The sequence below is a fragment of the Apus apus genome, chromosome 10 (assembly GCF_020740795.1).
Source record: "Apus apus isolate bApuApu2 chromosome 10, bApuApu2.pri.cur, whole genome shotgun sequence".
In the NCBI taxonomy this organism is placed as follows: domain Eukaryota; kingdom Metazoa; phylum Chordata; class Aves; order Apodiformes; family Apodidae; genus Apus; species Apus apus.
The window spans coordinates 1,236,768-1,263,716 of NC_067291.1; the positions used below are offsets into that span (position 1 = coordinate 1,236,768).

Genomic DNA, 26,949 nt, shown 5'->3' on the forward strand with positions numbered 1-26,949 from the left:
GCGCGGGGATGGAGCCGCTCCTGTGTTCTTGCCCCCTGCGAGGCGCCGACGTAAAACAACAGGGACCGAGCCCCGTGCCGTCGTGAAAAAAAAAAAACACCCCAAAAAACCCTCATGTTTTTATCTGCACTGACCAGAAGGCGAAGCTGGAACACGGAGCCGCCGCCGGGAACAGCAGGGACACGCCCGCGCCGCTTCTGGAGGGTTCTGGAACACGTTGATTCCGACGTCGGGGCAGAACCACCTATTTTTGCCTCGCGTTCCCCCCGCCTTTCCTCAGCAGCCGCTCCCGGCGGGCCCCGCCCCCGCTCGGTGTCACCCCCGGGGGCCTTTCCCTCCGCGCTGGGCTGACAGGGCAGCGCACCGGGGGCGCCCAGAACCCATGTCCCCGCCGTCCCGCAGCGCCGGGGCCGAGCGGGGTAACCGGGGAAACCCCCCCAAACCCCCCCCCGGGCTCCCGGGGCTCCCGCCACACTCAAGATGGCGGCCGGGCGGGGCCGTGGCGCGCACCCAAGATGGCGGGCGGGGCGGGGCGGGGGGGAAGGATGCGCAGGCGCGCGTCACGCGGGGTGACGCGGCGTGACGTGCCGTGCGTGCGCGGCGCGCGGTGACGGCAGCGGGGCGGCCGCGTCCCTTTGTTGGCGGCGGCGGCGGCGGCGGAGGCGGCCGGGCGGGCGGGGGGGGCTGCGGGAGCCGCCGCCGGAGCGTTCGCGGCCTCGCCATGGACTCGGACGAGGGCTACAACTACGAGTTCGACGAGGACGAGGAGTGCAGCGAGGACAGCGGCGCCGAGGAGGACGAGGAGGACGAGGAGGAGGACGAGCCCGATGATAACCTGGACCTGGGCGAGGTGGAGCTGGTGGAGCCCGGGCTGCGCGTCGGCGGGGAGCGCGACGGGCTGCTGGGCAGCGAGACGGGCGGGCTGGGCCCCGGCGGCGGCGGCGGCGGCGGCCTGGGCGGCGGGCCGGGCCCCGGCGGCGGCGGCGGCCCCGAGCAGGAGGAGGATTATCGCTACGAGGTGCTGACGGCCGAGCAGATCCTGCAGCACATGGTGGAGTGCATCCGCGAGGTCAACGAGGTCATCCAGGTGCGACCCCCGGGGCCGGGGATGGGGGGGGGGACACACGGGACGAGGGGAGGGGGCGAGGCCTGCGGGGCGGCCGAGCTCGGCCCTGCCGCGGCCCGGCCCCCCCGCCTCGCGCTGCCGGGGGGCTCCTCGGCACCCCCTGCCCCCGGGGAGGCCCCTCGGGGCAGGCCAGGAACTCGCTTCCCGCCGTGGAAGCGTCGGGAAGCAGGCCCCGTGGCTTTGGGAAAGGCTCCTCTCTCTCTTTGTGTGGGTTCCAGCCGCCGGGCTGGGCTCCAGCCTAGGCTTTGCCTTTCTTCCCGGCCGTCTCCGCTCTGGCTGGCGGGGTTGAGCCCCTCCAGCGCCTTCGGTAGCCCGGCGAATCCATGGCAAGCTCTGGAATTTGAGGAGAGGCAGCCAGGCCCCGCTCTGGTTTTGTTGCCTTCTCCCTTCCCCCCACCCCGCCGCCACAGAGAAACGGGGGTTGAACCTTGTCGTGTTTGTTCCCAGCACAGACCGGGAGGCACGCGAGCGGGCGCTTGAAAACAGGAACTTTTTTTACCCCCAGTTTTTAAGCACCCCGCTTTAAAATGGAAATTAAGTTCAGATTAAAATGTAGCGTCTCCGTCTGAAGGTATCTTGAGTCTTACCTGCTGGCTTTCGAGCTTTTGGAAAATAAATCGAGCCGCTGAAGCTATTTAGGGTCCCTTTCTAATCGTTTATGGCCAGGTTTTGCTCCAGCTCACCGTCAGGTTTCCTGATGCCATTCACTTTTTCTGCAGGTGACCAGAGTGTGTGTTTTTTCTTTTGTTCCTGATTACTCGATATTATTCAGAGTTATGGCAAGTAAATAGAAAACGCTTCTCCTTTTCCAATATGTGAGAAGATGAAGCCCATTGTGGGAAACTGTCCTTTTCTTCCCCACATAAGTCTAAACAAAATGTCTTATTAAATATTGAAGGACACAGTGCCCAGAAAGCAGTTGTTTTGCTGGATGTATGTATTCCCAGTGCTGGTAAATCTGTTTAAATGTGAGATACTTCAGTGAATGTTTTTACCCAACTATTCTGTGCTCTGCAGTGGCTATAATAGCAGCCTTAAAATGTTGTTTTATGTGCTATGAATGCACTGCTGTTTATACGGAGCTTGATGCAAACAACTGTAAAAGCATTTGTGTGCTAAATTAGTAAATGGCATTTCTTAAGTCACGTTAAAAGTTTATAACTTTAATGATAGTTCTGCACGTGTAAAGCCAAATAAAGTAGCTTGTCTAGATTAGCTCATTACCCTGTAGTTAAAGATCTCGTGGTTAAGAATGGATGTTTTCTTGCTCCATGTTATTGATCCTAATACAGGGAGGGAAACAAATGGCAAGTAGATGTGCAAGCAATTGGTAACTTAATGATTTTACTCTTTGAAGTAGCAATTAAATCCATGAGTCTGTATTTAATGCCTAGGACGGCAAAAGTCATGACCCACACTGGTTGTATTGTACAGATTCTGCCCATTGTCCCATCTTGGCATAAGCAAAGTGATGGAAAAATTCCTGCCAGGGAGGAGCAGCAAGTGTTCCTGCTCACCCATTTTCCAGACCCAGCTGGCATGGTGGGGTCACCTACATGTTCTTCATGAACTGATTTCTTAGATAGGGTCCTGGTTTCTGCTCTGTTTTTTTTCATCCTCTTTTACTGCCCTTGAGTTGCACGAGTTGTGCACTTGACCTCTGAGTTGCAGAACTAGTGGACAGAAGTGAGTGTCAGTGAAGAGACCCTTCTCCTGACCCTGCACAGGGCTTGGCCACCTTGGGCTCTGCAGAAGCCCTACAAGCCACCAACACAGACCCACTGGCTGCTGCTTCTTCGACTGTAGTTACTTGTGTTAGGTTTGGAGTAGTTATTCCTGGTTTAGCGGAGTGCAGAAAGCCAGGTTGTTTGGAATATCCTGGGTATAGGCAGGGCCTAAAATCAGCTTAAGCCCTGAACGAATCAGCAGAGGGTGGGAAAACCTTCAGTGGGTCTGAGTTGCTTTTAAATGCCGGCTTCCTGCCATTAGTCTGCTGAGAGGTGAGTTGAATGCAGCTGATGGTTCGGCTCATGCTCACTTCTGTTGCTGGTGGTGAAATCTTCCAGGGCTCTGTTCTGTTTATTTCCTTGCTTTTGGCACCCAACCAGGATTGCTGCTGCTGCTTTTCTGGTTCAGTGAACCTTTTCTGGAGTCCCATTGGCTCGGGATCCTGCTGCGGATCCTCAGTTTCTGTGCCATGATTCACTTGTTCCAGTCGAGTGCTGGATGGTTTGGTCTCTGTGTCTCTAGTTTGGGTTCTTGGTATCAAACAGTGATGGTTGCAGTTGTTTCTTAGTGCTTGGGAATTTACTTGTCCAAGCAAGGATGTAATGCAGACGTACCCCATACAGCTGAAGTTCTCAGGTGGGGCTTGCACCCTCTCATCAGCAAAGCTACTGATTTCTGATCAGAAGTAAGGCAGAAATAGGATTTTGTTTCATCAGTTGATCATCTTTGCAGCTGCAGTGAGTGGAAAAGTTACCTGTGAGCCATGAAGTATCTCAAGAGGGTATCTGAGCCACAAGTGTCCATGTTAGATGGCCTTTGTATTAAAACACTGCATTTGAGCAGTTTATTAGCTGGTAGTACTACTAGTTGAAGGGACTGAAGTAACATTCTGCTCCCATTCCTTTAGTCTTTTCCAAGTACAAGCTGTATAAGGAAAAACCTGAATTTCTCAGGACAGAGAATTGATCTGATGAAGACCTTGCAGAAGTGGTAACTAACTTGTGGTAAACTTCCTGGGTGCAGAGCCAGTAAGGCAGCACACGATGGGCTCTTGGAGGTGGCTGCTCAGTGTTGTTACCTTTCTTCCTGCCTGGCCTTCCAAGACCACTAACCCTGCACTAGGGAGGTTTGAGAATGACTCCAATATTCCAAATATTTTGCATTCACTCTTTCTGGTCTGAGCACAAGCAGGATTTTAGGTGTTTAATGATGGTTTTTGCAAAGTGCTTAGCCTTTATACTTATCATCTGGCTTGCATGCTGCTCAACAAGAATTCCCCTTTCTGTCAATGCCAAAACTGGGGTGTGAATAGGCCCCTTTAACCTTGTGCTTTTGACTGGCTGGGTCTTTTAAACCCTACCTCAGATCACAGTGTCACTTCCATTATATTGCTATAATTACATGGAGAATTATTCAACATGTTATTTTGAGTTTTAGTTGTCAAAGTAAACAGGTGGGTTTCTGGTGACTTTCCAGCCACTGTCAGAATAACTTGCCCAGTAACTGCAAAACCCTGGACATGGGGCTGGTGTTAAACAAAAGGCTCTCTCCTTGTGAAGGCATTTTCCTACAGTTGATTATCTTCTCCATGTTCTTCCTCTCTGAACTTTTGTCCACATAATTTTCTGCCATCATTATGGTGTTTTTTATTTTCCCCTATCAGATTTCTATTTCCATCTTTGCTCTAGATTTTCTGAAAATAAACTGGAAAAATGTTTAGAATAGCATGTTTATTTCTGCTCTGAGCAGAGCACGTGTCTCCAGTCTTGCTTGGCCCAGTGGTTCCCCTTGCCTCCTTGCAACCTTGTGCAATTTCAATATTTCTGAGCTGGGTTCATTTCCTTTTTTTGGCCACCTTTTTTTTTTTCCTGGAGCATTCCAGTGACATCATCATGATGTCACTGACCATAATAATTCTTTCTGGGCTTTGTAATGGTGAGGTGTGGAAAACGCTGGGGTGACTCTCCAAGGTAGTTGATGTTTGAAACAAAGTGCAGAAAAGGGAGCTGAGCCTCTTTGCGTTTTTTGATCCCCACCTTCAGCAGGGTGTTGTGTCCAGCCCACTGTGTGGTTGTGAGCATGTTGAGTTTCAAACTTGGGCTTTCTCTGGAAGGAGGTAGCGTCACTGTATCCAGCAAAAGTTTGTGTGGCTCAAAAATACCTTTTCTCTTTGCTGTAGCCTTTAAAATCAGGTTCTTCAGAGCGGAACAGAATGTGTAACATCAGAGCATTTGTACCGAATCTTGGTTTCTCATTTAGATGACAAAGCTGGCTGACTTCTTTGGAAGTAAGGTCAGGTCCTTACTGAGTGAAAGCTTTGCTGTTAAGACAAGCCAAAACCCCAGGCCACTCCCGAGGTACAAAGCTGTGTTTGTTAAATTTGTTGAGGAGCAGCTTTTCCAAGAGGCCGGCAGCGTTGAGGCAGTGCAGACATCCCCTGGAATGCTGCAGCTCTGCTGTTAAATGGAGCTCTGTTATGGCAAGCACAAACCCATTGTCGCTTGGCAAATGGGGTCTTACTAAACAGTGGCTTTACTTGCTTGGACAAAACGTCCTGATTTCCAGTTGTAACTCAGGAAATTTCCCTGATACTGATGTAGTTCAGTGCTATAGGCAGCACATTCCCAGTAGGTTGTCCGAAATAGGAATGAATTGTCGGTGAGCAACAGGAATTGCTGCTGTGCTACAGGGTCGTGCCTTAAACTGCATTTAATGATAGAGATGACATCTTGGAAACTCAGAGTACTTGAAGCTGCTTGACAAGTATTGGGTAGGAGTCTGTGGGAGGAAGCACTTCAGGCAGATTCTTCTTGCATTTGGGTGCACTCGTGCTGCCTGCGTGAGGTGAATTTGCAAGCCTCTAACTTCTCTTATTGTGTGGTTGGTTATTTGATAATAAAATTCTTGTTGGGGCCCTAAATATTGTGATGCTGGAAGGAAATGCTTTGTTAAACTCCATGTTTCTGTCACATGGTGTTTATAAGGTGTTTCATTATAGCAGGAATGCATTTAATATTTCCAAGGAATGGAGTAAACTTCATTGTGACAGAGCATTCCTGAAAGCTGGTATAAGCAATCACTGCAAGGCTTTTGGAAATGATGAGGTATCTGTTCCCTGGCTGCCAAGGCATGTAATTCTGAATATAATAGTATTTTTAAAGAATTATGATAAATTTCAGTGTCACCAGGTAGAAAAGTCTTGTTTTAGCTGTCACGTCTCTGGAGTAATTTACATTTTATATTCAAACAACCCATTTGCTTAATGCTTTAAGTTTCTGTTTCTGTTGGTCTGGATGTAAATCTCATGGCTGGCCATGGGGAAAAAGAGAATTGATGCTGGTCTCTTGTCTCAACATAATCTTGCAACAATCACAAGGCAGCCTTCTCTCAGGGGCCTTGTGGGTGCAGATGGGGACTGGCATGTATTTGGGATGTTTTCAAAGTGAAACTGAAAACACTGTTTTTTAGCCACTTTTAAACAATTGTTTTCTAAAAGCAAGAAATATTTGGTGCTGTTCCCTGTGGGTTTAATTTTAGTGAGCAGGACCATACTTGCCATGCAGAGCAGAAGTGTTATTTTTGCTATAAAGTGGAAACTGATGTGCCATGGAGAAGTCACAATTGAGACTGCATGTCCTTGATGTGAACCAACAGCTATTTCTGGGTGTGAAAACGTAATTAAAAATGAAACTACAGCTTACACTTTTATACTTCTGTTAAGCTCTGACCCTTTAGTTTTATCCTTCCATGAGTTAAAGTTCCTAATAGGAAATAAGCCTCAAACCCTTGATGCTCTTTGTGTTCCTGTGATGTGACGTGGAAGTGCAGGGCAGTCCTGTTTGCTGAGCAGTGTTAAGTGAAGGAGCACAGGGCACAGGATTTCAGTTGAATAGTCTCTGCTTCTGGTGATTAAAACTGAGACCTGGAAGACTTCAGCATTTGTTTGCAGTGATGCTGTTAACTGAAATTAAAAATAACTCCCTGTACAGTACCTCCCCAAGTGTCCCTGGCACCTGTTGAATTGTTTTCAAGTTTCTGTGTTGAAAATAATCTCTCTTCCCCTTTACTCCATGAATGAGATAAAGTAAACAAGAATGTGGTTCTGCTGTTTGGTGTCAGATGTAATAGGACAGATTAAGGAAGTGATCGTTGATCTCCAAGCTGTGCTCATGTTATCATAGCCAGGCATGGGTTTCATAGAGAAGTAATTAATGTTTTTCTTTCTGGAGAACATAGCTGCTCATTCCTCCACTTAGGAAAGTCTGTTTTAAATGGTTGAGAACTGGGAAAAGAATCCAGAATTTGTCATGAGAGCTGTGACTTTCCATGGAAAGGAACTGTGAAGGCTCAGATTCCTGACCCTGTAGTTTAGTCTGCAGTTTACCTGTTCAGGGTCATACTTCCAATCCTCTGGACTTCTATTACTTTTGGAGTTAGAGAGATCTCAGAACGTGATGTCTTCTCCTGCGTGTGGCTGGCGCTGCTGTACTATCAGTAGCCGTAAAGGATGTTTGGAGGCTTTTGTGTATATACAAACATAAAACGCTGCTGAATTTCATGAAGTCATTCAGTAGCTTCAGCAATTGCAAGAAAATTGCAGCCTGGTTTGTTGTAGAGCACACAGGGAGGCTTGGTAGCTGCTCAGTGATGCCAAGTGGTGCATTTGAGTGCAGCCCAGAATACAGATGCTGGTGTGTTGGAGAGAGCTCTGCCCAGCCTGGGTAGGATGGCAGTGCAGGAGGCTCCAGTCAGACCAGGAAAAGCCTGACTGCACAAGCTGGGGAAAAATAAAATTCTTAATTTGATAATGGAAGTTCTGCTCATATTTAAATATCTTCCCCATCCCAGGTGCTTGCTCTCAGGAATGTTGAAAACCTTGAGTTTGTCTGGTGTGTATTTGATGCCTTCACTTTTGATTTTGAGCTGTGATGGAAAAACAGTTTCAATGAATGCTTTGAAAACTGCTATTCCAGGCTTCCTCCGGAGCAGAGTTTCACGTGGAACTTAGTTTGGTGGTGTTTGTACTTTGCAAGTAGGAGCCTTTTTAGGATTTGAAATGTCTGTAGATGCTGTTTCAAAAGAGGTCCCTTGTTTACATGGTGTAGCAATGCTGAGTAATTTTTTTTGGTATTCAGAGTAGTCCACTGTGGTGAGGGTTTCAACCTCTGTATGTAACACTCAGACTGTCTGTACCAAGTCTTTTACTTGTTTTTGGAGACACAGAACTTTTGTCAAGTGTCAGGAATCATTTCAGATCTGAGATCTTAGTAGATAACTTTCAAAAGTATCTTAAGTCATTTGGAACAAGGGAGAAGCCAATAAGCCATTTAAATACTTGCAAAAAAAACCTTTGCTGCTCCCTTTTGTAGCTCCACTGCCTGCTTCTGGACATGTTGACTTGCCTTGTGCAAGTGTCTTGGCAGTCATCGTGCCTCTTGGCAGTGCTCGTGGTCTTGCCAGCAGTTTTGGGCAGCATTGGAGCAGTGGTGGGACATCTGACTTTGCCTCTCCCTAGTGAAGAAGAAGAACCCCTGAAGAGCTGCCTTAGGAGGGACCTCCCTTTGGAGAAGCATGGAGCCCAGGCAGCTGAGGTTTCAAGCACTGGTTCTTTGTGCCCCTGTCATGTTGTACACCTCTCCTGGTTGCCAGGCTCTGTCACAGCTGTGTGATGACAAAAGGCTGTCATTTTCTGCAGATACATTGGCCAAGGGGAGAGGAACCAAATACTGCTGGTGCGGACAGCAGGACTCAGAGCTCTGTGAGCAGGGAGTTCTTGGCCATAATGTAAGGGTAACTGGGCAGTAGCCCATGAACCAGATTGAAACTCTGCTTCTTGGCCTTCTCCTTGAGCTCTGCTGGCGATTTCTAGCTGGGACCCACTTACTCATGCTGGCACATAAAGTTCCTTCCTCCCAACCTTTTCTAAAGCATTCTTGGTTTTGCATCTTCCTCAGTTAAAGCTTTTACATCCCAGAGCGCCATGTGGCACCTCTCGGTTCCAGGGACAAGCAGTTCAAGGATCCTTCCTTGGCCATCTGCTTCAAAAATAGATCTTCTGGGAAAAGACTTGTGGTTGCAACATAAAGGTGTGAAAGATTTTTCTTATGAGTTACTCACTTCTCTGTCTGACTTCCTGGTCTGAGGCATCCTCCACATTCTGAGACACTACGAACATGCCTTTTTGTGTGGGGAGGGTGTGTGTTGATTCACAAAAGATCAAGCTTTGATTGTTTTGTGATTTGAGGAATTTAGGAGCCTGGAGGGAGATAACCACCACCATTGGGAGCTAAAAGCTTGGTGTTTGTTAACTGCATTTACAGGCCTTCTGAAGAATTGTCTGTGGTTCATGGAGTTATGTTTTGTGTTATTTCACAAACAGATGCAAACTCTAGATTCTGTTTTCCAGCAGATGTGCAGGATAGAGTAGGAGTTCCAGCTCAGAAGGGTTCTGCTTGGGCACAGTTAAAGTCCTCTTGAAGTGGAGAATGCCCACTGAAAGTGCATAACCAGAAAAATGTGTATAATTGCACCTGAAAATAGTCAGCTGGCAACTAACTTTGGGTGTTACTTTGAAGCTTTGGGTTTTTGAAGCTTCTGCCTTTCTATCCTACTAAGGAGAAAGCATGGAGAGGCCTTCTTCCAAGAAAGAAATGAAAATTTGAAGTGTTTCTGAAGGTTCCCACTTCCTGCTTGGCATTAGTAAGCTGGGTCAAGCTCAGAAAGAGTGTGTTGGGTAAGACATGTGAGTGTACTACCTTGGCAATGTGCATTTGACCTGTTTACTTTAGCAAAATGTTTTTGGAGCCCCAGAGGAAGTAGCTGGTATTTGAACAACCCTATTATATAAAAATCATGGTAGGACATACTTGATTTTACTAATCCTAAGCTGCTTTGATTTGCGTGTAGAAGCTGGTCAAATAGTGACTGTGTAGTGAAGTGCTTCACTCCAGGTAACTTCCTTTCAGGTTTGTCTTTGGTTTTCTGAGCTGTTGTTGGTAGGCTCTTGGTGTTCCTTGGCTGGAAACACCACCAAACTCAAGCTGCTCTGGTACTTTTAAGTTTCTTTGTGTGTCTTGTACTCATCCCAAGCAGTGGTTTTTTACCTTTGGGGGTGTAGAGACACATGCAGCTGCAACCTGAAATAGTGGCAGGCATGGTTACGTGCATGTTGCTCTTGGCTTGGGCAGCTTCCATGCCTTCCCTGCAAACAACAGTTTGCAGGGCCAAATAATGGGGTCAGGGACCTCTCTGATTAAAGCTGCCTCCTCTCCACTCCTATCAGCCAGCCCACTGACCCTGCCCACAGCTGCTCTGCTCCATGTGCCATCAGTGATGGTGGCTGAATTGCTCAACCTCTGCACTGTCAGCAGAAGAAATGCATGTGGATCTACACTTCAAGACAATGTTTTTGTGGCCTGTTTTGAGTACACATGTAATTATAGGCACATATTTAACTTTTGAAAGAGCTCCAGGTAGTTTTTCCAAATGTTGAACTGCATGTGTTCTTGTGTAACAAAATACAAATGCAATCAGCATTCCTTTGTCTGGCAAAGAGAAATGTGGGGAGGACTTAGGGGAAAATAGGAGGATTCACACCAGTAAAGAGGCTCCCTGGCAATGAACTTTCCTCTGTGGGAAGAATAACTTATTAAGTTAACTCTTAAATATCTACATAACAATCAGGCTCAAGGATCTGAGAAATAGGGAGGTGGAAGGAATGGTCTGGAGAGAAGAGGAGATAAGGACCTTTTCTTGGAAGAAGGGAACATGTGTGGGAGACCTATCTCTTGAGGGAATAAGCAAAGGAGAAACCTCTCAAGACTTGGAGAGGTTAGACTCTAGAGTAGGTGCTCAGAAGTGACAGGGCTTTGCTGATCAAAATATATAAAAACTAGACTCAACAGCAACTTTTTAGTAAAAAGATAGGAAGCAGAACACACTCTAGCATGTAGTTAGCAGCTTCATTTCTCTTCTGGGAGCTCTGACACGCTCTGGGAAGCCCTGAGCATGAGTCCATTCTGTAAAGTGAAGAATGAGTGTTTGCATTCTGCATTCCCCTGTGCCTAAATAACTGATCCAATTAGATAATATTAACCTGAAGTTGGTTTTGTGTAAAGTGGAACATCTTGGGTTAACACCACCTAATGTGCTCAGGAAAGTAAAGTAACAATTTCTAAATACTATGAAGATCTGATGAACAAATGTGTCCAAATCTTTTAGTAGTTAGCTTTTCAGTCATCACAGAAGTATTACAATCTGAGCAAATCAATGGTCAATGATTTATAACCATTTTATATAAGCATTAGCATGTTCTTTAATAACTGTTCTCTTTCACTGACAACTTATTTTTATTGTTAGAGAGCTGAAATTAATACTTGAAAATGTACTCTGCCGTATTTTTATGTTGCAGGATGACAGTTGATAGTAAATGCAAAGGAAGTATAATGTACTTGGTCTTGGACACTTGCAGTTTAGAAAAATAAGATACTTTGCTTTCCATGGGGAATTCTGTATTGGAAATGGAGTCAGAGATGATATAGAAACTGGTATGATGCTGAGAAACTGGTAAAATACTTGCTTCTTGGCTTGCTTTCTGAATATTTTATTATCTCATCTGCTTAATGTCATTTATCCACTTCAAGGGTGCTGTTTGGGAACCAGCTTTTTGTATCTTATGCTTGCTTTTTTTTCTTAACTGGGGTGATAGCTTGTAGGAAGGAACAGAGTGCAAAGACGTGGAGTTGTCTTTAGGGATGACTGATACTGAAACTGGAGAGAAGGTGCTTGGAGGTGTTTGGGATCTCTGTCATCTGCATCCACCACAGCGTAATTCCCCTGACTGCTGTCCTGCTGTCACTTGCCAGGGTATCTGCACAGGCAGGCAGTGCTGTGATTTGAAGAGGCTGGGTGCCAGCCTTTTCAGAGTGCTTAATTACTTGCCAGTCATTAGGGTAATTATACACATTGCTAGCCTTCATATCAGTTGTAAAGCAGGCCTGATTAGGCAGGTGTTTCTCTTGCAGAAGCTGAGTGATGCTGGGTGGTGATACAGTAACGGAAAAGAGCCCAGTCCATCAAATAGGAAAAGGCACATCAGGCTTGTGTCCTGTTCCTAAGCAAAAGGGAGATGCTCTGTGTGCTCTGGAGGGTCTGCACATGCCTGCTGGTTTAACTCCTCTGCTTTGGAAACACTTCTGAACAAATGACTGCAAGTTTGGTTAGAGGCAAGTCTTCCAAGTCCTTAAATGAGAAAATTACAGAAAACCTGGAGGTTTCCTGTTCTCTCCACTGCTGTATAACTTTGTTTTTGTTATCTCTGTGTCAAATCCCAACAGTATTTTACTTTCTCTGAACTGGAGGGAGCTCAGGTAGTTGGTTAAAAATACTTGTGGCAGTTAGAGACTGCAATTGCACTACAGGCCATTTTGTTAAAAGATGGGGATGAGAACGAACAAGAGAATTGCTAAACTCTTCATGCCTCCTGGATGTCCTTTCTTCAAAAGGAGCTTCTGCAGAGCCCACAGAGGAAAAAGTTTTGGGTTGTAAACAGGCAAAATTACTACTTGTAGCAGAAATCCTGGCTTATAAAATGGGATGTTGCCAGGGTCTGATTTGCTGGCTATAAGACTAAGTAAGACTAAGGGAGCAGACTATGGTAAACAAAGTGCGTAGTCATCAGTAAAAAATGGTCTGAGCTGGAAGAGGCTTGTTGGGAAAAGGATGCTGGCAGGTTTTCCTAGTGCAGATGCAGATTCTGCCAGGAGGAAAAAAAAAGTGCTTTTGCAGGTATAGCTGCTTTTGTGCAGGGAAATGATACAAGCAATAACCACAGCTGCTGTGGAGCTTCTGCCAGTGCAGAGATGTTGCCTAAGATTACACCCCCAAGATGCTGCTGCCTTATCTAGTTGAAAACTGTTAAAATGGCTAAATGTATTTTTTTTATGCTTGATTGACAGTTGTAGACTAAGCATCACTGAGGTAGATTTACTGCCCGTTTGTCAAGGTGACATTGTTTTCCAAAACATATTTTGCTGGTACTACTTCAAAGGGTTAAGCTCTTCCTGTTTTGTATTGCGTTGCAATTTGGCAAAACATCCGTCTTTCTGCTGAATGATGCAGGGGTGATACATGGGCAAGGGCTGCTGTCAGGAAATGAGAAGGTGGTAGTGAGAACTGGGATCCAGTTGTGGAGCTGACTTGGTAAAGGAGGGTGCTCTTAAAATCAGTGCTAAGTGGGGACAGTGCTGTGCACCCCAGTGCTCTGTTTCGCCAGGCGTGGGTGACGCTGAGCAATTTGAGGGCCTTTGTGCAGTGATGGGGAGTTGGAGTCTGCCCAAGGGAGGAGGTTTTTCCTTTCCTAAAGTTCTGAACAATGTGTTGGTGCTTTGGTGAGTGGGTGACATTTCCTCTCTCTCCATGTGAAGCATGCCAGAGGAGGGAACAGTTCATTAGAGCAGGTGCTGCTTTGAGGAAGGGACAAAATCCCAAGTAATAAGGCACAGAGAAGTGGAGAGAAATACCTGGTGCTTGGATGCTCACCAAACTGAAGCCTGGAGGAGGACGATAAGATGAAAGAATGTTAAGGATTTTTTCTTCCTTAAAGATTCTCTAATGCTCTTGTAAAGTGCCACTGGTAAAAATCTTAAGCTAAGCCTGTGTTTCTCATCAGTCATGTGGTCTCTGAAGGGGTTAACAGTTGCATGCCACCAGTGACCATGTATCAAAGTATTTTTGAGCTAACCTTGCCATTACTGTGAGGGAATTTTTTAATTGGGATGGCTTTAGTTTTGTTCTCATAGGAAACCTTCATTTTTGTGGATGCTGCTTCCTTGTGCTCATGGAAGAAATTATCGTTACTCATGATTCTTTTCTCCCTGTCTGCATATTTGTTGGGAAATGTTAATTATAACATTCTGAAGTAGAAGTCCAGATTCAGGATGTGGGCTGCACAGGCATGTTATTTTAAGATTTTTGCACAGTATTTCCCCGCAAGTACCTGTCTGACTTCTGCTTCAGGAGGCAGCCAGTCCTTCTGCTCTCACTCCTGTCAGAGGAGGGAAATGTTGTGCAGTGAAGCACAGCAGGAACTGCTGGGTGAGAAGAGCCATGTGTTAACTTTGGGGTAAAGCTCTGCTCACAGGCAGGGGTTACCCTGGAAACAACTGATTTTGAGGAGTCTTGAGGTGATAAGCAATTTGGCTGGATTATCTTTCTGTCATTGGAGCTGAGCATACTGTGGTGGAATAGATGTTCTCCAGCAGTGCTCAGTAATGCAAGTGGGGGGGAAACAGATCACCCAACAATTTGAGACTTAACCAGCATTTGAGAGGCATATTTATACTAACATCCTTGCTGTCTGATCCTCTGCCTGTCCTCTATCTAAGGAAAATTCACCCTTTTTAAAATTCTCATTTGGAAGGACAATTTGAGACCAGGAAAAGGCTGATTTGAGAGACCTTTCCAGAGACTTCGTAAAACTTAATCCAGAAAATCAATTAGTTGTTTTCTTGGCAGATGTTTGAGCCTACCTGCTATGGAAATAGTCTATGGAAAAAGAACACAAGTTATTGGGAATTTACTCTCCCCAGTATTGCTGTGATGTTGGTGTCAGAAAGATATTCTCACCATTTCAGAGTTTATCTAACATCTGCACACTTCAAGTACATGGTGGTATCATTATTTCTTCAAGTTATTTAAGAAAAAGTCTTTTGACAACATTAAATACAGGATACTCTTCTAGGTAGGACTTTGCAGGTGTGTTTTTGTGGTTTTTTTTTTAATGGTGGAATAGACATTTTTTCAGTCAGATACTGTTCTGTAGATCTTTGTAATGGAAGCATGATGACAGAGCTTAGGAATGAATCACTGCTTGGGCTGTTTGACATGCAATATGCTGTTGTATATTGTGCTTGGAGATGTTTTCTGTGGAAGTGCCATCACATAACAAATTCTCAAAACCATTCTGTGTGGCTGTAAGACTCTGCAGTACAGATTTCTTACAAAGATGAAGTATTTCTGACACCTTCGCACATCTACTAATACCATCCTCCTAAGACTTGATGCCTCTTCAGTGCCTTTGGCCCAGGTGATGCCTTTGAACACACTTAAAGCAGCAAAAGTGAAGTCCCATTGTCTAAACAAAATGCAAAATCCACAGAGAAGTCCCAGCTACTCTTGAGCAGTAAGTAGTTAACTGGCCAGGGTTGAAATGCCCTGTTCCTTGTTGTGTGAGCTGCTGGAAACCAGAGCTAACAGAGACAGCAGTTCTGCTGCCCTGGGGAGGAACAGGGCCAGTTTCCTACAGATACATCAAGCCCCTGAAACAGGGTTGGGCCTGATGGGTGAATCTGGCTCTGGAGCATAATCTGGCCATGTGCAATGCTGACTATGGTGAAAGAGTGAAATTAATGTACCTATTTGAGTGAGGAATAAGCAGAAGAGGCTTTTATTTTTTTGAGGTACCTTAAGACTTCTACAAAATGATGTAAAGGAAGAAGGGATTGTACAGTTACTCTTTCAGCTTTATTCCTTTATTATCTGTTTCTGGCTGCAAACAGGATGGCTTCTGTACCTCCCATTGACAGACCTGGACTTTCCCAGAATTACACAGTTCATTCCAAAGTTGTGGCACTGAAGACAGCATTCCCCTGAAACCCAAATGTGGTGCTTTGAGTTGTCTTCCTTTTATCAACTTGATGGGTAGCTGACCTGACATGTGCCACTTCTAGTCTTTCCAACAGTGACTAATAAAGGGCCTTAAAAAAAGAAGTGTATTTCTGTCTTGCCAGGCTCCTGACATGGTTATGTTGAGGACACATCTTTGTAGGGATTGGCAGTATTCCCACAGTTTACTGTCAAATCTTGTGCTTGGTAGCTCAGCTGGATATAGCCCCCAGACAATGGAATGAGAACATGGACAGGGCTACATCCTGGACTGTATTCCTGAGCAGCCACTACCCTCCAGATCTGTCTTGAAAATCGAGAAAGCTTTTGAAAGAAAGATTTCCAACTATTGCATTTTTCTTCAATATAAGAAACAATATTTCTGGATTATGCTGTTGGAGTTGTAAGCTGAAGTTACTGATGGGATAATGGAGGAGAGGACTGGGGACCTCTGTCTGTAACTTGCATCAAGTTGTAGCTTTAACATCTTTGGGACAAGATTTGGGAAATCTGTCAACATGGGGAAGACCCAACTTGGATGTGTCTGCCGTGTGGCTCCCAGCAGACTGATTTCACAAACAAATTTCTTGAAAGTCAGTCCTTCTTGTCCAAGTTGTGCCAGTTCAACTGTCTGGCCCCATAGTGATCCTGCTCTGGGTTACAATAAACCAGCAACTTCCGTAACCCAGGGCAGTTTCTCTCTCTTCTTCACTGGTAGCTGTGTGGGCAGCTGTGGTCCCATGGCTGAGCAGTCAGCAGCAGGTCCAGGAGCAGCATGAACTTGTCTTGCTGCTGAAATAAATACTTTCTGAGCTGCTTTTTTTTGGTCTGGTGGTGATGTGATGCAGCTGCTTTGGAGCAGGCTCTGATAGCATGTTTTAGTGCCCTGCCTAATGACTACTCTGTTTCAAAGTAAAATAATAAGCCACATAGCTGTTACTTTATCTTGTGGCAAAAATAGAGCTGATGCTTAGCTAAGCCATTCTGAGTTTCTGGAACCTTCCTTGATGTCTCTAAAATCTTGTGCAAGGCAAGAGATTTCTTACCTGGTTCTGACCAAGCTGTGCTTTTGGGCTAAACTGAGGTGTTGTGTTTTTTTTAGTACTTACTGCATACTTACTAAACTCCTCTGTTCAGCATAATTGTTTCTTTCTGTGTCAAAATCACCTTTTGCATTCCTCTCAAGCCTGGCAGGAGTGAGTTGTCATACTGGTTTGAGGCAAGAGGTTAAACTATACCCGTGTGTCTCTTTGGTCTTCCAGAGACTGAGAGTCTGAGAGACTGGGCAGGGCCAGAGGTATCAAGTAATGTACTGGATGTTGGCTGAAGGGTTGGCATGAAGAGGGAGATTGGTGATTACTTACCCCAAACTCTACCTGGATGAACCTGCAGGTCCTTCACATTCAGGGTAGCCCGAACTCTTCTGGGGCTTTTAGTGCCACCTTGTTCCCAGCCTCGCTGCAGTGCTGTGTGCTGGTTTCTTCCTCAGGAGCTACTGAAATAGTAAACTGGAAGAATTACATGGAAATGATGCCATCACTGTCTCCCACTCTTTTAAGGCAAGTCTTTGCAAATTCATGAGTGGGAGGCAAAGGATTGAATAAACCCATTCTGAGATGTACTCTGGCACCCATGTGCTCCCACTCCGCTTCTCTCCAGTACACCAGCTATAGTTGCTCCAGTGCTGTAGGTCGGGTTCACTTTGCTTATACAGATTTGCTGAGCTTTTGCTTATACATAGGGAATTCTTGTGGTGGGAGATGCCAGTAAGAGGGAAACACTTTGCGTGATACTGCCTTTGTAGGCAGTAGAACAATAGAGTTCCTTAATCTAAAAGAATTAAAAATGAGAAATGGTTTGTGGAAGTGTGTGCATGAGGAGACCTCTTGTTCCTTAGTCCTCCAGGAGTCCACAGTGGCTTGACTTGCTCAGAATCATAGGGCCTCTGTGCCTGTCAGCTTTTGCTCTTTAAAGGGTTGACTTTATACTCCAGAACTGTTGCAAAAGGAAGTAGAAGCCAAAATGTTCTCAAAATTAAATGTATAAAGTAAAACTTAACATCTCTCTGTATCTTGTCATTGAACCACAGATCTGGTATGGAAGCAAGTGTAGCTGATATATTGGAAAATACCTTCCCTGATCGTAGCCCCTTTGCAGGTTTTAATTTGTGTTGAGTTGGTGGTGAAGCTTCTGCAGTCATCTGAGAGCTGATGCTGCCCAGCATTCATGAGCAGCGTGGCAAACGACAGAATTATTGAGGCTGGAAAAGACCTCTGAGGTCATCAAGTCCAGCCTATGACCTAACACCACCACATCAGCTAGACCATGGCACCAAGTGCCACATCCATCAGATCTTCTTTCATTTAGAAGTGTGAATTCAGTTTTTGCATTTCCAAATTTGCTAATTCATCCCGGAGTTGGTGCTTTAGCATTTTTCCCCCCGGTTTTTAAAAGCTTTGTTAGACAATGGATTTTTGTTGTGGCTCCTAATCATTAACCTGAAAACTTTCCAAAAGGCTCATAGAAAATGTGAAGCAGCTGACTGCTTCATTTCTGCCTCTTGAACCAATTAACCAAAGTAATAGAGTTTTCTCCAAAGTTGCTTTTTATTATCTTCCTCTGTTAAAAGACTGTAACTTCCTCAGAGCTAGAAACAATCTCCTAAGTGCAGATAGGCTACTACAAACTGAGATCATAGTATCAAGCTGCCATTTGGTGCAGTCACATAACACTGCTCATTCAGTAATTCTGTAAAACTTCATTTTCAAAATTAAGAGCTGGTTTGTGAAGGGAAGTTAATGAAATGAAGAAAGATGTAGGAAGCTAAGGAGGTGATGAACATCGAAGCTGAAGCCTCTGTGTTTGTTAATGGGAAGTTAGAATGCAGGGATAAGTGCCAACCAGGGGACAGCAGTGACCAGTGGTGACACAGGGAAGCAGCCTGGCTTCATGCAGGGTTGCTTGGAAATGCCAGTAGCAGGAAATAGGTATATTTGGGGGTGATTCAGAGGTAGGTAATGAAATAAAAAAAAGTGTGGCTTCATTGGGGCTGTAGGATGCAAAGACCATCTCCTTGGAGGGTGCCTAGAGATCAAATAGTACTGCAGTTGTTACTACTTGTACCAGGCCTTTGGCAGATGAGAAGTATCTTTGTGTGTTGTCCTGTCCCCATGAGCTATGAGGTGGCTGATGGCAGAAGCAAACCATGGTGTGATGCTTTCCCAAGCCTTGGGGGATGGCAGAGGAGGAAAGTATGGCTGGGTGGTGGCAGACTGATCTGTTTAGCTGCTGTCCTCATCTTCTCACAGCAGCCCTCTTTATGTTCTGTCTGTAATCAAGCCAAGGGAATATTACATTACCTGAAGGTTTTGCAGCAACTTCTCAGAGTGTTCAGTTGGTGTTTAAAAACTACTAAGTTTAAAGATACCCTCTTTGGGAGATCATGTCCTGGAAGTACTCAACACGTAGTTCTCATCTCCCACATTCAGTTCCTGGGAATTTTATTAAGCTGCTAGAAATGAGCTTTTGTGCTGGTTGTAAGATTTCCTGTAATTGCCTCCTGAAGGAACCGGTATGAATGGATGTTCACAGCTGAAGGCTGCTCAGTGTGCTTACAAAACAATGCAAACCTTACAATGGCAGTCTTGCTGTATGGTGACTCAGGCTCAAATCTTGTTTAAAACACTTTCTAATCTGTATGTTTATGTCAAAGGTTACCTGGATGGGGCTGGGAGAGGTACAAGTGACATAGACGACCTAGTTTTGCTGAATTTCAGGCTGGAGTCCACTGTGTTATTACCTGCTGAAGGAAGCAGCTGTGTGGTTCCTGTTCAGTTGGTTGCCCTTGTTCTGTGCCATGGGTGGAGATGCTGTTGTCCTTCAGAAGGGAGTGTAAGTGTGCAGACTTGTTGGGTTTGGAAGTAACTGAAGATGTATATGGGGGTTTATGCTCCTGCTCAGTGGTGGTACTTTGTGCAGCTGAATATTGACTTGTCTTGAGGTTTAGGGCATGCCTGCCTGCACAGCACCTCCATGGCCTGGAGTCCTCTGGAGAGAAAACATCCAGCACATCTGATGGTGCTGGTCTCCAGATCATCAATGAGAGCGACAGCTGAGGAAGCAAAAAGCCTTTCAATTTATCACAAAATCTTCTAAATTGTCTCATTTGGAGTTGCTCTTACTCTACCTGCTGACATAATATGTGACATGTTGGTTATTTTATCAGTGCTTCCTTCCATGGTGTGCATGGTGACAAGCTTTAGAGATGCTGTTTGATCCCACGGAGGGCAGCTGGATTTTCCACTTGGTGTTCTACTCTTGGCAGAGGCTGGGTTTTTGACTGATTAAATATTTACAGTGGTGGTGTGACATGTTGTCCCTAGATGCCACTTTCCTGGAGCAAATGTTTGTGCTGCTTAGTTTCAGACAGGCGTTAGCTTCTGATCTGTTCTTTTGATGGCCCTTTGCTCCTCCACCAGTGTGTGTGGTATCTCACCACCAAGCAAGACTCTTTATTTGCTGTTGACTGATGTGAAACCAGTTGGTTTCTTTCTGGTGGGGAATTTAAATATGGTCCTGTGTCCCTTGTGCACCTGTGGAATATAGTTGTGGAGGTTGCTGAGGTTTGAACCACTGACAGATGTCTGAGGCTTGACCAAAGCCAAAGTTCCTGGATTCAGGATTGCAAAGCAATTGTGTAGAAAATTGAACTGGAAGTGGCATCAAACTCATACTGCTGTGCTGAGTCTCAGAGACCCCCTTCTACTGGGCTTTAGATGCTGTAGTTTGGATGAAAACTGTTAAAATGCAAAAGGTGTTGTGTTTAGAAACCACACCCAGCCATGACATGGAAAGAAACAAAAGGAAGAATGTATCAATACCTGTGTCTCAAGAAGGTGGGGCAGGGTTTTGCTGGAGAACTGAGCTTAAGTTGTTCTTAAGTGGCTTTTATCTGCAGCAAATACTGAAATGGAATCAGGAGCTTCCTCCTAGCATGTGATGAGAAGCTGAACTCCGAGATAGGCTTTTCTTGGTAATAACTGCAAGAATGAACTGCTCACCTCTTCTTGATGGATGAAAATGTGAATGGATCAAGTACTGCAAACTGTCATCCAGCAAATTGTTGCTTGGAAATTCCAGTTTAAGCTAGTGTCCTAATAATCTTTAATTTATAATTCATTTATGTATCGAGGTTCCTCCTTCCAATTCATACTTTTTTACTTTGACAGCAAAAAGAATTCAACTCTGATACTAGTGACCAAGCTTCCAGTTTAATGAAATCTATTAAATTAAGGATTTTTATTTCAATTAATAATGCTGCTTTGGAGAAGTCTACACCCCTCTGCAAGGTTTCCCATCCCTTTGTCTCCTGCTTGCATTGGTGTCCAAGCATGGAACAGTAGGTAACCGTAGTAAATGTAGATACCTCCAGTGATGGAGTAGGGTTTGTTGGAAGCACATCTGGGACTCAGATGCTTTGTTAGCCTAAAAAAAAATGTCACTGCCCAAGGACTGGCTGTGTTTCTCTCTGGGCAGAACTTTGTTATGAATGTTTAGTCAGCAGTGTAGTTGTGACAGGGAGACTTTTAAAGTGCCTGAAGAATTTCAACAAAATGGCTGCTTTCCTCAGGTTTCATTCCTATCTGGCTGTATTAACAAGCTCGCTGCCCTCAGCTCTGGGCCATCTTCCTCAGCTTCAGCATGTGACATTTAATAGGTGGCTGCTGTGAAGGAGATCTGCTGTTTCAGCTTTCATCAAACCCCCTTTGGAGGGAAACAGCGTTTGAACATGTTCGCCTTTCCCTTGCTCACCGGCTGTGTCTGGCTGCTTCGCTTAGTAACATTTTTCTTTGTAAACAGAAAATACCCTTTGTAAAAGCATGGTTCTACCTGCTGCAGCATCAGGCCTAAGAAGTAATCCTGTCTGAGCAGCATTGTAACCTGTTCACAGCTAATCTTTGCAGTGTAAGAGTCACAGACAACAATCCTGTGTGCCACGTGAGCAGCCTGTCCAGTTTCAGAACAGAAACTGATACCTCAGTGCTGTGTTAGCTGGTGCTGGTTAAATATGCTGTTAATTCATGTAGCCCTGGGCAAAGCCAGTGTCCAAAGTGATGGCTGAGAGCTCGTACAGCAGCACCAGGGCTGGCAGGAGGCTGGAGCAGAACTGGTGCCCAAACAGGGGTTGAAACATCAAGTCGTTTTGGTGTTTTGTTTTCAACTCCTATGACAGGGCTCCAGGACATAGCTGCCTTGCAGCAGCCAACCTCTCCCTCTGATCACTGCTGTGATTTACTCCTCCAAAGCTGCTCCCAAATAATTGCAGAGTAAGAGTAATCAAGCAATTATTGCAGAGCAGCTGGTACCCAGCACCTTGTTGGTGTGCCCTGCCTTGAATAAGAATGATCCTTAATGCCAGAGGTTTTTCAATTTGTATTTGCATTAACTGTGGTTTATTTTATGCAAAGCAAGCCTCTCAGCACTGCCTCCTTCCCTGCCTTCAGCCCTCCCTGCAAAGTGCTGCCTGTGTTGCTCTCCACACCACATACAGGCACGGGCACTGCTGGATTCATCATATCAGTTAAACAACTAGTTAAGTTTTAAATACTAGGCTTTGGATGTGGTAAGCAGAGAAAGGAAACAGCCCAGCTATTTCTGGTAGGAGCTTGTCATGCTGCTGATGTTTTCATTTCTATTTTTTTTAATTAACATGTTGAACAAATACTGCTGTAGCTAGAGGAAGCTAAAGCCCAACAAACCAGGAAGAACTGCCCCTCACGCTGTGTTTGTGTTACAAAACACTGAGCCAACAGTGCTGGTCTCTGGAGCATAATGCTAAATAACTTGTCATAGCATCAGATAATGGTTTGGGTGGGAAGGGAGCTAGAAGATCATCAAGATCCAACCCTCCTGCATGGGACACCTCCCACTAGACCAGGTTCCTTAGAGCCCCATCCAACCTGGCCTTGGAACACTTCCAGGGATGGGGCAGCCACAGCTTCTCTGGGCAGCCTGTGCTAGAGTCTCACCACATTCACACCAAAGAATTTCTTCCAATATCTAACCTAAATCTCTCCTCTTCCAATTTAAAACCATTACCCCTTGTCCTGTCACTACACACCCTGGTGAAAAGTCCCTCCACAGCTTTCCTGCAGCCCCTTCAGGCTGGAATACTTAGGGGGTCTGATCTAGGGAGAGTTTTGGAAAGATGCAGTGCCACTTGGTTGAGAAAATGGAGAAGCCACAATCAAAACAAAACTTCACAACTACGTTTCCTTTGGTAAGGGGTATTTGCTGGATTTGCCTTGTGGCACTTGGTAATCACTGCAGACCACTTTAATTTCTTATTAATATGGCATAACTTACCCTTCAGTGCAGGGGGAACCTGTCTGACTTCCTTCTTTAAAAAGAAAAGTCAGCCAGAGACCACCACCTCAGTTGCCTCTTAGCCTGTTAAGCAATTAATAGGTATTCCCAGAACCCCTAATACAGTGACCAGGTGGGCTGCTATGGCAGGGGGTAGGATGAGACTTCAGGCTAATTTAAAGTTCTCTTAATGCTATTGCTTGAAAAGTCAAGACAATACTGGTTCTTTGTACATCTGGCAGATCTCTGGGCTGAGTGAAGGATCCTTGGGTTTGAGAAGAGCTGCATGTTTTACTGTCTGAAACTCATTTGTAACTGCAGAGCCTGGTGGGGGTGAGGGGCTCAAGTGATGTGCTTTATAGGTGTGAGTGCTGGAAGGACTGGATGGAGAAACCTCTGCATGCGCTGCTGCCTGTGTTTAGATTTCCTGGTGTGAAGTAAGGCATGCCCTGGAACATGGAAGATTTTTCTGAAAATCAAAGTTGTGCTGGACTGTAGGAGCTCGTGCCATAACCAAGATCATCTACAGATAAAATCAGTTTGTTTACTGAAGTGTATTTTCACCTCTGATTAAATCTCTTTAGGAAGTGTGTGTGTTTAAATGAGTTGTTAAGAGCACTGGTTTATATTGCAAGTAGTATTACAGAAATAGATTTTGTAGAGTCCCAAATAGAAAGTAACCTAGAAAGATCAAAAGCTAAAGTCCTGAATGAGGCTGCAGCCCTCCTCCCTGGAGCTGGAGCAGCCTTTTGGTGAAGGACACCCTTAAACTCCCATATAGCTTCTTAGGGTCAGGACTGACACAGTTCAGCTGCTGACCCCCCGTGTCTGCAGTGCTGGCACAGGCTCGCTCTGATCAGGGATTGATGCTATTTGAAAGCTTTTTCTTTGTTTTTATTTTCTGTAGGTGGAGCTCTATGCTGGTTAAGCACAATTCCCGTGTGGCTGCAGCAGCCTGAGCAGTGTTGGCAGGGCAGAGCACTTGTTGGCCCCACTGCCAGGGCAGAAGGTGGGGATGCAGCTCCCTTGGGGAGACATACTGTGCCAAGACCATCCTGTTGCCCATTGAGCCTCTCACCCTGTCCTCAGGGTTTACACTCTGTATCCCCGTTGCAGTTGCACAGTGAGGTGTATCAGCTTGTTGCTTTGGCTGAGAGCTACACAGAGAGGGGAAAATAACTCACATCAGAGCCAAGAGCTAGTCCAGCTTGTCTCAGAGCTGCACCACTGCTGCTTTCAATGCAAGGGAATGGGTAAATCTGCCCGAAAATGGGATTGGCTCCTTTGGGGGAGCCTGCAGTGCTGTTGTTCTGACTCCCAGGAGCATGTGGAAGGTGAGGATGCTGCTTCCCCAGGGCCAGTCACAGGTGGTTGTCAGCCCAGCTCCTTGTTCTATTACTGCAGTTAAGAGCTTGGATCCCTATTGCTTGGGAGACTTGTTCAAAGAGGGACTGGGGACACCTTTTCACAATTCACAGGTTTTGACAATCCCGGGTTCTGGTTTTTCTGCCCCATACTGTGCAGCAGATTTGCTGTCTCAGCTGTTTATGGGGCTCCACAGGGCCTGGGTCAGGGATCTGGTCTGACCTTTCTAAAGCTGCTTTTGTTCACATGGGCTTTTTAAGCGGGAAAAATTTCTAGCCTTCAACAAGCTGTGCTGGCATTAACAGTAAGAACACACTGGAGAGGGAGAGGAGTGTCACTTTTTATTGTATAAACCACAAGACTAGTGCTTTGTGCTTAGCTTTTGACCCTAGGGCTTTATTTTAGTGAGTGTTTTGTTGGTGTTGCTGCTGAAAGATGCTGTCCTGCTTGTCCCCTCCTACCCTCCCCTGGTGCTAATGCAGCTGTTTTTGTGGTCAGGAAATCAAGCAGATTTGGGAACTAATTCAGTGAAAAAGCAACTTAAAGGAAAAGAAAAAAGATCCATTTCTGTGCCAGTGATTTGCAGGGTTGGAGAGTAAGATGGCTGTACTGGTGTGGACTGGTGAGTGCAGGACATGCAAGCATGCAGCTGAGGGGAGGGCTGGGCTGGGATTGCTGCTTTAGGCAGCAGCACTGGCTTTTGGCAGATTCAAGTTGTAGCTGTAGCCCCCCAGGCTCAGAAAATCACATTGCTGGCTTAAGTCCTGCTTTTCAACAGCTTCAGAGTGTCCGTGGAAAATTTGCCCTCAGGCAAACTTCCATTTTGGTGTCAAATGGCAAAGTACATGTAGCTGCTGTCAGGGCACTCACTCCCTGTTCCCTCCATTGCATGTAAATGGTCCTAAAGCTGAGCCCAGAGAGTTTGGATTTAGGGAGCTAAAAGATGGTTCTGGGGTTTCTTGGCTCATACAAGCAAAGCCTTGGCTGATGATACAGGTTATGCTGGAAGAAAAACTTGTGTAGAACTGAAATTTGGCTTTTATTTCTGGTCCTGTTTCTGTCCTTTCTGGGCTGTATTTCCTTCCTTAGTTGTACAGTTGCATAGTATTTTCTGGATCTTGGGATGTGTCTAGAACACCTGGGGACTTCAAAGGATACTGTCATCTTACGCTGGCGTCATCACTTTCCGGGGGAGTTTCCAGCCCAAGTGTTTCGTTGGTCAGGGCTGATACAAAGAAGGAATATTCTTGTTCTGCAGATAGTGTGGGGCCTGTGGCACACATGGGTGGGATGGGTGGCTGTTGGCCCTTTCTGCACTCCACAAACATCCTGGGTTTACCTTGTGGAAGCACCCTGGACATGGAGAGGGTGGCACTTGGGCGGCTGTTGTGGCAGCAACTCACCTGTTCCTTAACTGCTCAACCCTATTCTCATTGTATATAGTAATTTTGCTTTATAGAGATGATTTTTTTTTTCCAATTTTTCTGTCTGTCACACCAACCTGTTTTCCAGTCTAGGTTGGTTAACATCATTTGTGCAGGCAGTACATGTTACTAGATGCTGATTTCCCCATTTGCTTATTCAAAACTGCTTGGTGTTCTCCTAGCAGGATACCAACTTGCTCAAGGAGTTACTCAATTACTTATTATTTTTCTTTCTGCAGAATCCAGCGACTATTACTCGAATACTGCTTAGCCATTTCAACTGGGATAAAGAGAAGCTGATGGAGAGGTAAGCAACCATCTTAGCTCACCGCCTCATTTTGCTTCCAACCTGCAAGAAATGTTTATTACTGGATAAATGAGAATGCAAGAATGCACAGTGTGTGGCAGTATATACTTCCATAAGATATATACACGTATGTATCTTGTGTAAGCTCTAAATGTTCCCCCTGTAGCAGCCTTTAACTAGTGACTCCTTGTTTTAATATTGTTAATACTAGTTAGACTTCAGAGAAGTTTTGGAATTTAGTTGCCCCTTGGAGAAAATGGTGCCTTCCATTTTACACACACAGGCACAGGATTTTCAGAGGCTGTGGAAAAAAGCAAGCAGGGACAAGTCCCTGTTCCCCTGCAACTGTTTTGGATTCAGTTGCTCTTGTATGTCATTCTAGCATGTGTATTCCTGACGTGTTTATTTGTTAGTCATGCTGAGACCAAATTGTTCTTGACTGATAAAGGGTGCTAGTAAAGTGCATCTGCCTTGTCTTCATCTTTGCAGCTCTAGGGGTTTTTTTAGTGTGTGTGTAAATAATGGTTTGAATTTTGCTTCTCCCTCCCCCTCAGAGCCAAGTGTTTTATGGTCACTTCTCATTTTTGATTCCCAGCTCATGGGGAATGTTGCTGGTAAAGGTGCTTTTTTTTAGGTGGTTGTTATACAGTGGAAGTCAAATCTAGCTACAGTAGTAATGCACTTTATTTCCCCCAATGCCATTGTTGCTGCTGAAGGGAGTGTGAGGGAGCTGCAGAATTCTAGAAGCTGGGGGGAGATTTGGTCTGGACCAGGATGAATGGTAAAGGCAGTACAGGGACTTAGTGGTTGTTATGGTCTTTGTTGGTCTTAACTATTAAGAGACAGAAGTGGGAAGGCAGAAGGACTCTGAGCCTGGTAGGATTGTTGGGCCTTCTTTGGATGACCATTTCCTTTGCCTAATGATCAGGGGATGAGGATATAGGAAGCTTTGTAGCCTGTAAAACAGAACC

At 45.4% G+C, this 26,949-nt stretch overlaps 1 protein-coding gene across 1 annotated transcript in view; it reads left to right on the forward strand.

The window, feature by feature from the left end:
- The first annotated feature begins 685 nt into the window (after positions 1-685).
- Positions 686-26,949, forward strand: part of ARIH1 (ariadne RBR E3 ubiquitin protein ligase 1) — a 66,959-nt gene continuing 40,695 nt past the window's right edge. The window contains exons 1-2 of the mRNA XM_051628389.1: positions 686-1,087; positions 25,911-25,978. Of these exons, the coding sequence (XP_051484349.1) occupies positions 722-1,087; positions 25,911-25,978 (434 nt within the window). The 5' untranslated portion in view covers positions 686-721. The remainder of the gene's footprint in view (positions 1,088-25,910; positions 25,979-26,949) is intronic.